A 16924-nucleotide genomic window follows, 5' to 3' on the forward strand; every position below is an offset into this window, starting at 1 on the left:
TTTGTGTTAATTAGTATAAGCGATAATCTACATTCAGAATGTGAAAAAAGTATATTTTTAGACAGATTTTATTGCTTTATTACATACATACACATCCATACATACAATCACGCCTGTTTCCCATAAAGGGGTAGGCAGAGCACATAAAACCGCTAAAGTTACAGTGCCACTCCTGGCAAACAAGGGGTTGAAATAAAACGAAACTGTGACATTGCAGTGACAGGTTGCCAGCCTCTCGCCTACGCCACAATTTACCCCATATCCCACAGTCGCCTTCTACGACACCCACGGGAAGAAAGGGGGTGGTGAAATTCTTAACCCGTCACCACACGGGGTATTGCTTTATTGTCGTCACAAAACTGACAGAGAGTTGAATTTTGTTAACAACTTACGCTCATTGGGGGTCCCAAATTTTGAAAATGCCCATTCTAGCTAGCTCTCCCTATCGCTCTTCTATAGTGGCGCGACAGAGTCAGAGTGCGTTTCAATCGCTACGTAGCGTCATCAATTGTCACTTTGGCTAGGCCGACTGGAGAAAGGTATTGGCTACTGACCGACACCAAGGTTTTCAACTTTTGTATACTTAAACAATACAACGACTAACTATCACAACCTCTTATTTACATCGAATTTGCAAAACAATTTATACTTTCTGCAAATGACACATGGTCTTGATTTGAATGAATGTTTTTTATGTATAAGAGTTTTAAAAGTTATGGGATTACCAATACACAATACGGATGTTATGGTTTGGCGCGTGACTGCGAAATGTCAATTTAATTATTAGCTTAAGAAGTACGGCTCTTTTGGATTTTTTTGGTTCCTTCTTTAATATATCCGTTATGGAAATGTATTGAAATCATCTTAAAACAAAAACATTATTTCGGCGGCTATAATTCCAACCTCATATAACCTGGCAATCTTTAAATCAAGGGATGAACTTGAACAAGGCATCAATATATCACACGTTGGGGTTGGAATGAAAAAAAATATCAGCCCCCACTTTCTGGGCATTTTTTTCCATTTTTTATTTTTGAGCTCATATTGGTACCAAATTTCAACTGTCTAGTGCATCGTAGGCCACGTCATTTGCTTTCGGCTAGTCTGTGGCAATCTTTAAATCAAGGGATGAACTTGAACAAGGCATCTTCTGGGCGAGCTCACTCCATCGTAGGCCACGTCTTTGCTTTCGGCTAGTCTGTGGCCAAGAGTAAGCCCATTTATAATCAATAAAAAAAAATAAGTATAGTTATAGAAACAGAGAAATCTTATACTTTTAAACGAGCAATTCTTGTATATTTATTTATTTATACCGACGATCTCGGAAACCGCTCTAACGATTTCGCTGAAATTTGTTATGTGGGGGTTTTCGGGGGTGAAAAATCGATCTAGCGTAGCCTTAGATCCCGGAAAACGCGAATTTTCGAGTTTTCATGAGTTTTTCTTTCGCGTTAGTAAACGTAAAATATGGTCGTTAATTTCGCCGCGCGCGCATCGATTCCGCTTAGCTCAGTCGTACGAGGTAGGTCTAATATACGCAGATAGATCGTAGGTGTCAGGGTTTCGAATCCCGGCCAGAAATTAAGTTTTTGTTTTTTGTCTTTTTTTTTGTTTTTGTATTTATAAGAGTTTTTTTTTTATCTTAAGACGTGATATATTAAAATAGAACCGAGCGAAGCTCGGTCGCCCAGATATTACTCCATTAAACATTAAAAGAGTCGATAAGTTCTTTATAAAGACCTTATAATCAATAGGTACCTAGAGTTCGCCGAATATCCCCTCCCCCTCTTCTGCTTGTCAGATATTCGCCACTTTCGCTTTTTGCGATTTACTGAAGGGATCATAACCAGTGAACTGATCTATGTGCCTAACGTGGATTTACACTGGTCCATCTTATAAACATGTTTGCCCCATTTTCTAATGTCATTCTCTCTTTCTTTACAGATTCACGAGCACATGACAACAGACGAGCTGCGCCACGTTTTCCATGTCGAAGACCACAGCAGTGTCCCCCAGTACCACCCTGTCCACCTCACCCACCACCTAGCCCGGCGGTTCATCCCCCCTACCAAATCAAACACCCTAGAAAAAAACCCCAGCAAAATCCCTCATGAGAAACACCATGTCTACAAAACAGAGACTATCCCCCTTCGTTACTCAACGATGAAATGTTCAAAGTAGTTAATGATGAGTATGAAGATTTGAATAGCACAGTGAGTGTCGACTTCGACGTGAGTAAGTCAAGTGAGAGTGATAGTGAGAGTGATGTGCACAGGATCGAGTTGGAGGCCTTTGGGAAGCCAGTTAAGCTGCTGTTGAGGAAACAGGAGGGGTTGGTGAAGAAGGAGGGGGTGAAGCTGTTTAAGGTGGTGGGGAACGAGACGGAACCACAGGGGGTGGATTATGAGGAGGTGTCATCGGTGAGTTGAATCTATCTATCTATTTAAAGACATTCCACGAGAATGTCGCGTACGACATGCTTTTGCCTTGTATTTCAACTACTTCAATCAAGTAAAGCTCGAGAGAAAATACTGACAATTATACACCCTGTTTTTTTCAATTCTGTCAACTTTAAGGGAAGATTCTTTAGTTCAAATACAATCAATTTCTCTAGGAAATTAGCCTCTTAACTCTTACGGTTATCGAACTATTAAAAAAAAATACTGAACACGTGTGTGGCATCCCTTACCACTTCCTAATGTTATTTGTTTTGACATGTACCGTCAATCACTTGACAAGTTGACAATGACATTAATATTATGATTAAGGTCCTCTCACAGTAATCAATTTATTATGTATGGAAACAACGTAATTTTTTTTTTTTCGAATTTAACAAAAAGCGATATACAGGCCTGCAGTGATTCCTGATGATGAACCTAACTGCATGTCGAATTTAACGGAAAACAAAAAAAACACGGTGTATTATCAAGTCACGAAAGGTTGTTGTGCATGTCGTAAGCGACAGTCTAGTGATATGACCCTTTATAAGCCTTTTACTTTTGAGTATAATAACGACGCGTTAAGAATTTCAACACCCCTTTTCCATGGGTGTCGTGGAACTCGATTTTGAAGTATATGTTTTTCGCTGTTTTACAAAATTGAGACATTTTTGACTTTAAAATGATATAAGAGCTGAATTTCCGTAAGGTACAAAAATGTTCACTTGTCCTATTAACTTACATTTGTTTGGAAATATGAAAACTGTGCCAATCTAAGAGAATGATTGTTTCCGACTGCAGAACTTTCTAGACCAGTATTATAGCCTATATTTAGACTTTATAGTTTAGCCAGTAACTCATTAATCTTAGATACGGCTCGGCTGAGTAATAGGAAATTCAATAAAATTGTATAACTCAATATCTTGGAGAAAAGATCGATTTCGACATAGTATAGTTAAAGAGCACAAACCTATAAAAGATGTATACATTTCTATTTAAATTTAGATGCAACCTAGAGTTAAATACCTAATGCGGGGTGTTTTAAATTCCATAAAAAAGAATAGTTCGTGGAGACTCGAAACTGAAAAACGAGAAGTGAAACTTCCTAACATAACCTTAAAAATATTCTGTCAAATGACTGTCACGTTTTTGCGTTTAATTACTTCCCTCATTTTACTGTTTTAAATATTTTGCATAGCTAATTGCTGAAATGATTGAAAAAACAAACTAACTCATGAAATATACACAAGATCAAGAGTTTCACTTAAAAAATGGGAACATTCCTTTAGTTTAGCCTTTTTTTCGAAATTCGAGCTGGCAACACTGAGCGTTAAACGTTTAACGCTGTCAGTTGGAAGTCGCATTAGAAGTTTCAATTCAATAGTTAAATAAATATTAAACATAAAATATTCTATGAAAAGACACCAGCGCATAAGTACGTAAGAAAAGTATGTTTGCTTTTCAAACAATCACTTTCCATAGGAACTTCTATTAAGATTACCTACCCATTTTTTGCTAGACGCTAGACCATATTCTCTAGACATAGCATTTTTCTTCGACACTATGAGTAACTCTCAAGCAAGTTGACAATTTCAATTTACATACATGCAAACTTTTACCCCAATACAAGAACTATATTCCCATTCGATAAAATCAACACTTCACTTCGTCTACATTCTTTCAAAATCTACTTTATGTATTAAGCAATAGAGTATCAATTCTAAGTGGTATTTTCAAATGACTGTTAAAATAGATCTTAATGTAATGTCATGTGATCGTGAAAAGCGAAATTGTCACGTGACTCGTTGACAATAGGACTAAAAACTGCCGTTATAGAGAGCTGGGAACTACTATCACTGGTATAATGAATGTAATATAGGGAAAAGCTGATACTTCTTTACATAACTACTACCTACCTACATTACCTACATTACAAACTTGAAAATTGTAACCCACGAATTTTTAGGGGCGTCAACCACCGTCTATGTAAATCGTTTTGCATGTGACAACTATTAAGTTATTTTTGTATGATATGATAAGTGTAACTGTTGCTATGATAAAAAATATAGTTCTATCTCTCTACTTTTTTGTTAAGCTGTATTCAACTAAAGGTTATGAAATTGAAAATTAACAAAAATATGCTGCAGTGGCCGCGATATTTTACAGCAGTTGTTAGTGGTACAGTCGTGAGGTCGTCACTGCACTTTTGTCACATTTTTTTTTTTTTTATTATTATAAACTGGCCAGTGACTGACATTAGTCGCAACTGATGGAAAGTGCCGAGGTTGTAGCTCACTGGTTCAGTAATAGCCTATTCACTCTTGACTTGAATACACATAGATTTGAGATTGTAATACAGATGAGGGGAGCATGTTCCATTCCTTGGATTTGACTGATTTGAGATTGTAATACAGATGAGGGGAGCATGTTCTATTCCTTGGGTTACCCTAGTACGGTTAAATTCACATTTTAACACATCAAACGAACGTGCCAAAGATATGTTTTCTGTCCTGTGACCGGAAAACGTGAAATTTCTGGCCGCTGCGCTAGACAAAGTTACCGCTTTCTGACTGAAAAATAGTGTACACACCTTGGCCAGTAAAGCCTCAGATCACGTGTCTATTGACGTCGCCTCCGCCTAGGCCGGCAAATACATGTGCTCTGGGACATAATCTTACTTTTGTGTGTGAGTTTAGGTATGTGTGGATTACAATACAATACTCTTTATTGCACAAATGCACACTTCCCATAGTTTACAAGTAATGCACAAGAAACAAAAACAAATTAAACAGATCACAGAGGATTACATGTTGAATAATTAGGCAATGTTGTATAGTAAGGTCTAGGTAATGTTGATAGTATCTCAACCGCTACCGCTGAGATCTGGTACAAATTCCTTGTCATGAAGTCGGTTCAAAAATCCGATCCATGTAATTTTTCACCAAAACTTATTTAGAAACCAATAATAGGATAATTTAAACTACTGATGTGTCGACGGAAAGTTTGCAAAATTCCGAAATTTTCACATAGGAAAACTTCGGAAACTTTCCATACTTTGTATGGACAATTGTATGGATGGAAACTTTCCTTTTCATAAATTTACATTCCCTTTATTTTTCGTGAAAGCTTCGTGAGTTTTTCAAGAAATTAAAGATTTTTTTGGAAAGTTTCCGCAACTTGCACATCACTAATTTAAACCAAGCAATCTTTAGCATATTTGGCAATGTTGACATTATCTCAGCCACTAAGATCTGGTATAAATTCCTTATGTCAAAAAGTCGGTTCAAAAAATCTTATCTAGGAAACTTTTGACCAAGACTTTGTGACGTTTAGCGTCGCATAAACTAGGGTAGAATAAAAAAAACTAGAGAGAAGAAAAAAACTCCGATAGAAAAATTTTACAAACTATATTTTAAATGAAAAAAAACCTATCTATTTATCCAGGATCGTGGGTAGGTATTTCCTGAGCTGGCCGGTTACAATAAAAGAAGAAACAAGCCCTTGTTAGGGGTCACTTCCCTGCACTACGCCGCCGAAGTCGTACTGGGCGTGGCCGTCATCAGAGGCCGTTCCGGACCGCCAGTCTTCCTTCCGGAACCTTCCGGAACGTGTGCAGGCGCGCGCGCATCCAAATTGTGGGTCCAGTTAACGACCCCAGACTTGTTCCCTGGAATTCCGGTAAAATGGCCGTTTCAAGAAAAGTCCAATTTCGAACAAGTGACTGCGACATCCGGAACTTTGGCCAAATTAAAAGTGCTAATGAGATGTAGGCTGGTTTAGTGAACCCCAAAGCGTTAAAAAAGGTAATCAATGATGTGGCAGTCACAAGTTAAATCATCATTTTTTTTTTAACAAAAAGGAAGTAATTTTTATTTAACTAAAAGTACTTTTGCTAATAAAAAAACTTTTAAAAACATTATTAATGTAGATTAACTACAGATTGGTTTCTATTTATATGCATTTAAATTAAAATTAAGCGAAAATTCCACAAGAATGATTAAGATTTTTATAAAGCGGGTAGAACCATATTTCTAGAAAGATCGAGAAGCTTGTTAATTCCAACATTGTTTCTAAGGAAAACATATTGTTACTAAGCGGATAGAGAAAGATGAACCCAGAAAGAAATAAATGAATAATGATTGAATGAAGAAAATGATTCCTTATTAAGACTATGAACTATGGAAGAAACCTTAAATCTAGTTCTACAAAATATTCAAAACACTCACCCTATTTGGGGAAAAACTGGCACTTAACACATTTAATTGTAAAAATTAAAAATTAAAATAAATTTGTCACTCCATGTCGTCTGACGTTATGAGAGTTTTAGGTAACTTGACCTTTCGCTGTCGGAGCCGTGGTAGGGAATGCGAGCGCGAATGCGCCTCATACGTTGACCAGCGCCTATCGCTTATCTGGAGCGGTGACGTAGTCTTTTGTATTCGCATCTAGTTTTAACTAATAACAAATGCAATCGTCAATTCTGTTTGTACGTATATTTATTTTACATTGTTTTTTATTTTTTAAGTTCTTGAATATTTTATTTAGAAGAATGTATGTAAAAATGTATTATAGTAGTTTATAGTTATATTTTGGTTAATTATTTATTTTTATTTAATAGGATTTTTGTTAGAGATAACGGTAAACCGTTACATACCCCTCTTTTTAGGTTAGGGTTTTTTCTGGGAAAACCCGCTATTTCTGTCGTCTGCTCAATATATACACAACTATCAAACATACCTCCATCTCATCATACTCCTCCACTTCATTCATTCTTCACACAAGCAGATAAGCAATAAACATTTCTATTTATGTTTTCGCGTCCTAACAGACTGAGTATTATACTTTTACGATTGTATACATACTCTTATGTATATATTAATGGTTCTTCACTTAGTTTAATCATCAACCTCAGTTAAAATTATTAATGGTGTAATCGAATCCATCAAATTAATGTCTCTGTAAAAAACTTGCTAACCAATTTATTTTGTAGGTAATAACCTTTTCAAACCGGTAGGGGTTTGTAATGTTTAATAGCGATAGAATATTAGGATATTTCGGAAGTACACTAGCGTTTACAAGCACGTGTTATGAGATTGATAATTAAATTTAGACAATTAATACAGAAATTATTGATAGATGATTATTGCAGTCCAGTTAAACTTTGTAATTAGTCAATTTAAAATCTTTAATATGCCAGTCACCTAAATTGTTCCCTTGCATGTCTTCTAGTTCATATACTAAATTAGATTTCTTAGCTACGATTTTACACTGGACATACTTAGGAGCTAGTTTCTTGGAAAACATGTTGCTTTTGTCACTAAGGTAAAACGTTTTCTTCCAAACTACATCGCCAACTTTGAAATGGTGATCCCTACGGCGTAGATTATAGTGTTCACTATTCCTAGTATGGGATTGAACTAGAGAGGATTGGACTTTGTCGAATATTTTTCGCAAATGACCTATATTCTCGGCATATTCATCTCTAGGGGCAAAAATTATTTCGTCGTCCAGTTCAACATCGATATAGTGTAAACCGCTAGTGACTAATTCTCGGCCATGGACAAGAAATGCAGGACTATACTTTGTCACCTCATTTACAGCTGTGTTCATAGCGAATTGAATTTTAGGTAGATTGATGTCCCAGAACCTATGATCATTTTCTATATAAGATGACACTGCTGTAACGATAACTTTATTGTAACGTTCAACGGTGTTAACTTGTGGGCTATATTTAGGCGTGAATCTTACATTAGGCACATTATAATCACTAAACAACTTCTTTAATACATTACTCGTGAATTGTTTACCATTGTCCATGAGAACAGTACTGGGAATGCCATGAACTAAAAAAACTTTTTCCTCGATTAGTTTTGCTATAATCTCGGCAGTTGCGCGTCTAATGGGAAATAAAAGAGAATACTTTGAAAAACAGCATGTCACAACGAATATAAAAGTATTCTGTTGTCTAGAAGGAGGTAGAGGACCTATGAGATCCATGCTTAACATTTGAAAAGGGCGTGAGCAGTCTTTAGGACGGCCCATGACGCCAAGAGTAGCATGAGTAGCATGCTTATGAGCACAACAGATATCGCAACTTGAAACGAATTTAACTACATCGCGATGCATATCGGGCCAAAATAATTTAAAGAAAGCCGTTTATGCGTTTTATATATTCCTAAGTGGGCAGCGGTAGGTTCCGAATGATATTTAAGTATAGTATTGAGTCTAAATTCTAGAGGAATAACTTCTTTCCATTCGAACTCTCGTGTTAGCGGATTTAAGCTTTTTTAAACCTAAATAGTTTGCCGTTGCTTACTTTGTAGTTTAAAAATGAAGTAGGAGTATTTTGACAACCGTTGTATATGTTTAAATACCATGAGTCACTCGTAGAATAAAACATGTCACCACTTACTGGAATCTCGTCAATATCGGCAATAGTAACAGAACGTGAGAGACTGTCAGGTACCACATTTTCCGAACCGCGACGATGTTTGATCTCAAAGTTAAATGAGGACATGCGCACTCCCCAACGAGCTAAGCGACCCGTAGGGTTATTTAAATTTAGGAACCACTTTAAGGACGAGTGATCGGTGTACACCACGAACTTTTGGCCGTTCTCTAAGTAGCATCTCCAGTGTTCGATCGCCGTAAGTACAGCCAGTGCCTCTCGTTCCGTTGCGCTGTAGTTACGCTCTTGACTCGAAAGGGACTTACTCATGTAGGCTATAACTTTTTCCTCGTTGTCTAGCTGTTGTGTAAGAACCGCGCCAACGCCGTAATCACTCGCATCTGTGTGTACTTGGAAGGGCTGCGAATAGTCTGGGCACGACAATATAGGAGAAGATATTAAAGCTTCTTTTAGAGTACGGAAAGCATTTTCAGCTTCTGTAGACCAATAAAAAGGCGGAGAGTTTTTAGCTTGAGAAGTAAGTTTATTTAGTGGTGCCGCTATTGTACTAAAATTTGGAATGAACCGACGATACCAAGATGCCGTTCCAAGAAATCGACGAACTTCCTTACGGTTAGTAGGTGTCGGATAGTTCACGATCGCCTCTATCTTTTCTGGATTTGGTTGTAGACCGTTTCTATCCACTACATAGCCTAGATACGACAGTTTATTCCTAAAGAATTGGCACTTTTGGAATCCAATGGTTAAGTTTGCCATTTTAAGTTTCTCCAGAACTCTAACCAGCAGGGAGATATGTTCTTCAAAGGATGACGAGACAATGATAATGTCGTCGATGTAGACGAATACTTTATGCTCAAAATCAGGCCCATAGAACAACATATCAACCAGTCTTTGTTGCGTTGCCGGAGCATTGGTTAAGCCAAAGGGCATAGAAACAAATTGAAAAGTACCGCGCGAAGGAATATAAAACGCTGATTTACACCGATCCTCTTTCTTGATTGGAATTTGCCAAAAACTTTTCGACAAATCCAAACTAGACAGATACTTAGCGTCACGCAGATTATCAAGTATCTCTGAAATGTAAGGAATGCTGTAGGCATCTTTGATAGTAACTGCATTCAGTTTACGACTATCCAAGCACAATCTCATTTCGCCATTTTTTTTAGGTGTTAAAAGAACTGGGGACGACCAAGGGCTCTCGCAAGACTCTACAACATTTTCACGTAGCATTTCATCAAGTTGAGCATTTAGTATTCTCTGTTTTTCAGGAGACATTCTATAGTATCTCTGACGTATAGGCAAAGCATCACCCGTATCTATACTGTGAGAAATTAGAGAAGTTCGCCCTAGACCGCGCTCTTCATATGAAATATTGCGAAATTGAGCTGTAATATGGTCAGCCGTAACCTTCTGTTCAGGAGAGAGATGATCGTAGTCACACAAGTGTGTGGGTTGAGTGTCAAGTGTTAAGGTATTTAATTGATCGACATCCTTAGGTAAAATAACAGCATCTAGATGCTTAGGGAACAAATCAAAAAGTCTCCAGAAGTCCATACCTAAGATTAAGGAGTTTTCTACCTCTGGTACTATGTAAGCTTTCAAGATGTGAGTCTGATCTAAAAACGAGACAGGCAGATTAATCATACCAATATTGTTCAGTCTATGCTTGCCAGCTCCATACAAATTCAGAGTTTCTTTAGTATTTAGTTTGAAACCCGCATCCAAGAAAACCTTATGATAATTATTGCCGAGAATTGTGTAACCACTACCAGTATCTAATAAAGCATGTAGTGTTTTACCATTAATTTGAACTGACACAAATGGTCTGCTATTTATATTACCTGAATCGTGGATTGCAGTGACTGAATAGCAAGTGAAAAATTTTGATATAAAATTGAGCCAAGATTTCCACTCTGTATCATTAAATTTATCACTGGATATATTAGAAGGCTCTTTCGCACTACAATCCACCGAATTTAGTTTTTTGTGTCTTTCGAGTTACAAGATTTACACTCAGGATAACGTACACCTTTCTGGCCGCATTTAAAACAGATTGGGAAGTGAGGTTGTTTACACTCTTTTAAGGAATGTGTATCAGTGCGGCACCGAGGACAGTACTTACGCGAGCCATAAGTGGCGCTTACTTTAGTTGAACTGCTCGGTGAAGCTTGTACAGCATTAGTAGTATTAGGTTTTTCATCTGTAGGTTTAGGTTTGTTGTAGTTATAAGAGCCGGAGTAGTTAGGATATTTACTTTGATTGTAATAATTTTTCTGTCTTTCATTTGTATTTGTACTTTGATAGTTTTTATTTGTATAGTAATTATTATTTTTATGATGTTTAGTGTAGGCAAAATCTGGGGCTAGGGTTTCAGAAGTCACTCTGGGTGGTTCGTGAAACAAGGACAAGCGTGATTGAATGTCCTCATAGTTTGAGCAAAGGTTTTTAAGAGTCTTCAGGTCCTTGATTTCGGGCGAAGCAGCCAGAGTGCTTGCATAGCATGGCCGGATGTTGTGTAGAATAATTTCGAGCTTTTCGTCCTCAGACAACGGCTTAACCAAGCGCGCGAACATGCCATGCATAATAGACAAGTAAATAGATATATTTTCCTGCTCCCCTTGCGTGCGAGATTTTATCTCATTAGTAAGGCGATAATCGTAATCTCTTGGGCTGAAGTCTTTTTTTAATAGAACCACGACATCGTCCCAACTTTGGAAAGCCTCTTTATTACATCGGAACCAATGTAACGCGTCCTCCGTAAAAATCTCGTACGCAAATTTCAAAATACGCTCCTTTGATATGTTCCTAGCCTCCACGAACTCCTCAACTCTTTGAATGAAAGAAAACACGCAGGCCTTGCCCGAGTATTTTAGCTTTGCTAAGTCGGAGGTTAGGTTGCGATCGCAATGAACCACTGTAGCCTCAGGTTCCAGAACTGAGACTGCGTTTGTATTAGAAGTTGAAGATGCCGGTCTCAGCGTTGTAATTTCTTTATATTGATTGTTAAAGGAAGTGCAATAATTTTTGTGCTGATCAACTAACGTGGCACCGACATTCGTGATTCGCCTAAGTCTGTGATATATATGATGTAGTAGGTTTTCAGTTCGTAAGAACAGGGTCTTATCAAATTTAGACTTGAGTGAGGTCAACATCGTTTGGGACTTAGCAAGACTGTCCTTCACAGCGTCAAGGTCAACCGCAGGCTCTAAATGGGATTCTAAAATGTCCTCAGGAGGTATTCCTAATTTAATTATCTGGCTTCGAAGCTCCTGTACCGAACCAGTTGAACCACCTCTGAGAATCACCTCATATTCAAGTTCAGCTTTTTGGAGTGACAAATATTTAATAGGATACGCCATGTTTTGAGACAAGTGTGTGTTTTGATTACAATTGATTAAAAGCAGTTAGGTTTAGTTGCTGAGTAAGTGGAATGTAGGACTCGATGGACTTTTATAAATGTATTTAGAAGTTTTATAATAGGAAATATGCAATATTATTTTATAAATAACTACAAATGAACGCTGTAACAATAATAATGTAAATAGTACAACCACGTACCAAGCAACTGCAGAAATCAAACTTAGAAACTAGAAGAAAATTACAGGTGAAAATATTAAAAAGCCACCAACACCAAAGAAAACCAAGAGAAGAAAAAGGCCAAGGACTTGCTTCAAACATGCACAGCTCAGAAAATAACCAGTGTGGGCGCCAATGTGACGTTTAGCGTCGCATAAACTAGGGTAGAATAAAAAAAACTAGAGAGAAGAAAAAAACTCCGATAGAAAAATTTTACAAACTATATTTTAAATGAAAAAAAACCTATCCTATCCAGGATCGTGGGTAGGTATTTCCTGAGCTGGCCGGTTACAATAAAAGAAGAAACAAGCCCTTGTTAGGGGTCACTTCCCTGCACTACGCCGCCGAAGTCGTACTGGGCGTGGCCGTCATCAGAGGCCGTTCCGGACCGCCAGTCTTCCTTCCGGAACCTTCCGGAACGTGTGCAGGCGCGCGCGCATCCAAATTGTGGGTCCAGTTAACGACCCCAGACTTGTTCCCTGGAATTCCGGTAAAATGGCCGTTTCAAGAAAAGTCCAATTTCGAACAAGTGACTGCGACATCCGGAACTTTGGCCAAATTAAAAGTGCTAATGAGATGTAGGCTGGTTTAGTGAACCCCAAAGCGTTAAAAAAGGTAATCAATGATGTGGCAGTCACAAGTTAAATCATCATTTTTTTTTAACAAAAAGGAAGTAATTTTTATTTAACTAAAAGTACTTTTGCTAATAAAAAAAACTTTTAAAAACATTATTAATGTAGATTAACTACAGATTGGTTTCTATTTATATGCATTTAAATTAAAATTAAGCGAAAATTCCACAAGAATGATTAAGATTTTTATAAAGCGGGTAGAACCATATTTCTAGAAAGATCGAGAAGCTTGTTAATTCCAACATTGTTTCTAAGGAAAACATATTGTTACTAAGCGGATAGAGAAAGATGAACCCAGAAAGAAATAAATGAATAATGATTGAATGAAGAAAATGATTCCTTATTAAGACTATGAACTATGGAAGAAACCTTAAATCTAGTTCTACAAAATATTCAAAACACTCACCCTATTTGGGGAAAAACTGGCACTTAACACATTTAATTGTAAAAATTAAAAATTAAAATAAATTTGTCACTCCATGTCGTCTGACGTTATGAGAGTTTTAGGTAACTTGACCTTTCGCTGTCGGAGCCGTGGTAGGGAATGCGAGCGCGAATGCGCCTCATACGTTGACCAGCGCCTATCGCTTATCTGGAGCGGTGACGTAGTCTTTTGTATTCGCATCTAGTTTTAACTAATAACAAATGCAATCGTCAATTCTGTTTGTACGTATATTTATTTTACATTGTTTTTTATTTTTTAAGTTCTTGAATATTTTATTTAGAAGAATGTATGTAAAAATGTATTATAGTAGTTTATAGTTATATTTTGGTTAATTATTTATTTTTATTTAATAGGATTTTTGTTAGAGATAACGGTAAACCGTTACAACTTATTTAAAAACCTATAATAATTTAAACCAAGCATTCTTTAGCATGGTAGGCAATGTTGACATTATCTCAGCCGCTAAGATCTGGTACAAATTCCTTATGTCAAAAAGTCGGTCAAAAAAATCTATCCAGGAAATTTTTGACCAGGACTTATTTAAAAACCTATAATAATTTAAACCAAGCATTATTTAGCAAGGTAGGCAATGTTGACATTATCTCAGCCACTAAGATCTGGTACAAATTCCTTATGTCATGAAGTCGGTTCAGGAAATCCAGTTAGATAACATCGTGGGAGACTTTCACTGCGCACAATGCGCGGTTAGTGTGCTACTGCCTTTAGGATGTCCAACTAATTATATTGAGTGGTTGTAAATAGTATTGAAAACGGGATATTTATTACTAGCTTTTTCCCGCGGCTTCGCTCACGTTGAATTCAAAAATTGCGGAATGCTCCATATTTACTTACGATTTTTTCTTCAATATTGCCAGCTTTTGCCCGCGGCTTCGCACGCGTTAGAAAGAGACAAAAAGTAGCCTATGTCACTCTCCATCCCTTCAATTATCTCCACCTAAAAAATCACGTCGATTCGTCGCTCCGTTTTGCCGTGAAAGACGGACAAACAAACAGACACACACACTTTCCCATTTATAATATTATATATTATATAAAATATAAACTGAAATAGATACCATACACTAAATAAAAAGCGATCAAGCCCACTGGTGGCGAAGCCGGAAATTGAACCCGGGTCTGGCGGTCGAGATGGTGTAGCGGTTTATCACGTCAGCCGCGTTAGCGGGAGACCCGGGTTCGATTTCCGGCTTCGCCACCAGTGGGCTTGATCGCTTTTTCTTTAGTGTATGGTATCTATTTCAGTTTATAATTGCTATATTGCCTAAACTCACAATGCGTCACAAGTCACAATCCACATAGTTACACCATAGATTATAATAAATATAAGATCATACCATCCCATACATTAAAAAGCGACTGCCTTAGAACGAGCATTCACTACACCACACATAGATGGCGCCACAAAAAAAATGTCTTGTAGTTTTCGATTATACTTGTAGATGGCGTTAAGTGTCACTTTTGACATCGATTTATGGCTCCAAAGTGTCACTTAACGCCAATCTACAAATAATCGATGGCAACAAGGCATTTTTTGTGGCGCCAGCGCCATCTATCAGCAATTCCCGAATAGTTTGTACATTTATACAAACTATTCGGGAATTGCTCCTATGTGTGGTGTAGTGTTTTCGCATTTTAATTAGGCGGTCTTCTTATATTTAATGTATGTACTTATGGTTATCAATGACTTTGGCTTTCTTATATTTAATCTAAAAAATGGTTACACAGATCAACAGTGTCAGTTTGACTTTACCTGAATTTATAAGTAGGTAATATCGATATAAAGATATATCAATAGCGATACCCAAGTGTTGTAAATTACGATACATTAATAAAGACATGGCGACACATTCTAGCTGCCAGCATAAACAGATCCTGTTGAATTAAATTGAATTAACTTACAAATAAATCGTTAATCATGGTGTAACAAGCGAGAATGCAGGAATTCTCGCCCTGAGCGATAACTCACACACTAGAGAGAGCATTTTAAGTGACTTCAATGAAAAGTGGCCTAAATAGATACTTACATATTTCGTTCACCGTTTCATCGTTGTTTTGGTATAATAATATGTATGTACCTATATGTCGTTTCCAAACAAAAAGTTTAGTTTTGTTGTTTGCACACATCGGCTCTCTTATGCGCGCTCGATTGCAACTCGCACGCTCAATCAAACACACAAAGCACACTTGTCTATTTAAAAAAAATGGTTTTCTTTGCAACTGAATGCTCGTAGTATTCATGCTTAATCCGCAGAGTATAATAAACCTTTAAAGTATACAGAAAAATCCACTAAAAAATGCTCAAATTTCAAGTGTCGACCATATTATTATTGAGACTGCAAATCTATAAAAGCTTGTACAGTGAGCTGCGAAATTGCATCGAGAAATTACAAATGAATTTATAAATAGATTCTCCGTGCACTTTTGCAGCTCACTCTTCGCGTGAATAAGTTAACAATGTGTCTGCAACACCGCCCTCAAGTCCATAAAGAAAAAAAAAGAACAATGTGGAGTCTAAAGGAGGTGATCTTTTGCTATGAGTCAAATTATGGTTAACTATGCAATTAAACTGAATGTTCGTTGTTTCCAGCGACCTTGGGACCAAATTATTACCTTCCTTTAAATAATTATGTCCCCTGTACAACACAGTCTATAAATGACCTTAGTGACTATTAGATTATTATAATAATATAATAAGGTTTATGTTTAAGGATGGTTTAACTTTATATTTCGTATTGAAAACGTAAAAAATTACCGTGTGGTGACGGGTTAAGAATTTCACCACCCCTTTCTTCCCGTGGGTGTCGTAGAAAGCGACTGTGGGTTATAGGTCAAATTGTGGCGTAGGCGAGAGGCTGGCAACAGTGGCAACCTGTCACTGCAATGTGACAGTTTCGTTTTCTGTCAACCCCTTATTTGCCAAGAGTGCCACTGAAACTTAAGTAGTTTCATGTGCTCTGCCTACCCCTTCATGGGATACAGGCGTGATTGTATGTATGTAAAAATGTATAATTATACAAAAACATAACTTAACTGGCGCTTGCTCACTCAATTTATTTAGTTTTTTTATACATAATATCAACACTAAATTTCATAGATTACTGGTCGTTTGGTTACTTGGCAGTTGGGATCACCATTCTATCAGTGAACCAAAATATGTAAAAAATTGTTGTTTTCATACTTCATCTTGAATATTAGGTATATCCAAACAAACAAGGATGAAAAATAGTCACCACTAGAGTCAAAATATATTAAAACGTGAGTCTACCCGTTTTATTCATATTTTTCGTTTGTTTCATGAAAATTTACTTCGACAACAAAAAAAGGTGTGATTGACCCACGCAAGCAGAAATTGCCCTTAGTTATAAAAGTATTTTATTATCTGTTTTTAAACATATGACCTAAA

General features: G+C 37.0%; 1 protein-coding gene across 1 annotated transcript in view; it reads left to right on the top strand.

Moving 5' to 3' along the window:
- LOC125237749 overlaps window positions 1-16924 on the top strand; it is a 214418-nt gene that overhangs the window by 143464 nt on the left and 54030 nt on the right. The window contains 2 exon segments of the mRNA XM_048144922.1: window positions 1945-2121; window positions 2124-2420. Coding sequence (XP_048000879.1) covers window positions 1945-2121; window positions 2124-2420 — 474 coding nt within the window.

This window comes from Leguminivora glycinivorella, chromosome 22 (assembly GCF_023078275.1).
Source record: "Leguminivora glycinivorella isolate SPB_JAAS2020 chromosome 22, LegGlyc_1.1, whole genome shotgun sequence".
In the NCBI taxonomy this organism is placed as follows: Eukaryota; Metazoa; Arthropoda; class Insecta; order Lepidoptera; family Tortricidae; genus Leguminivora; species Leguminivora glycinivorella.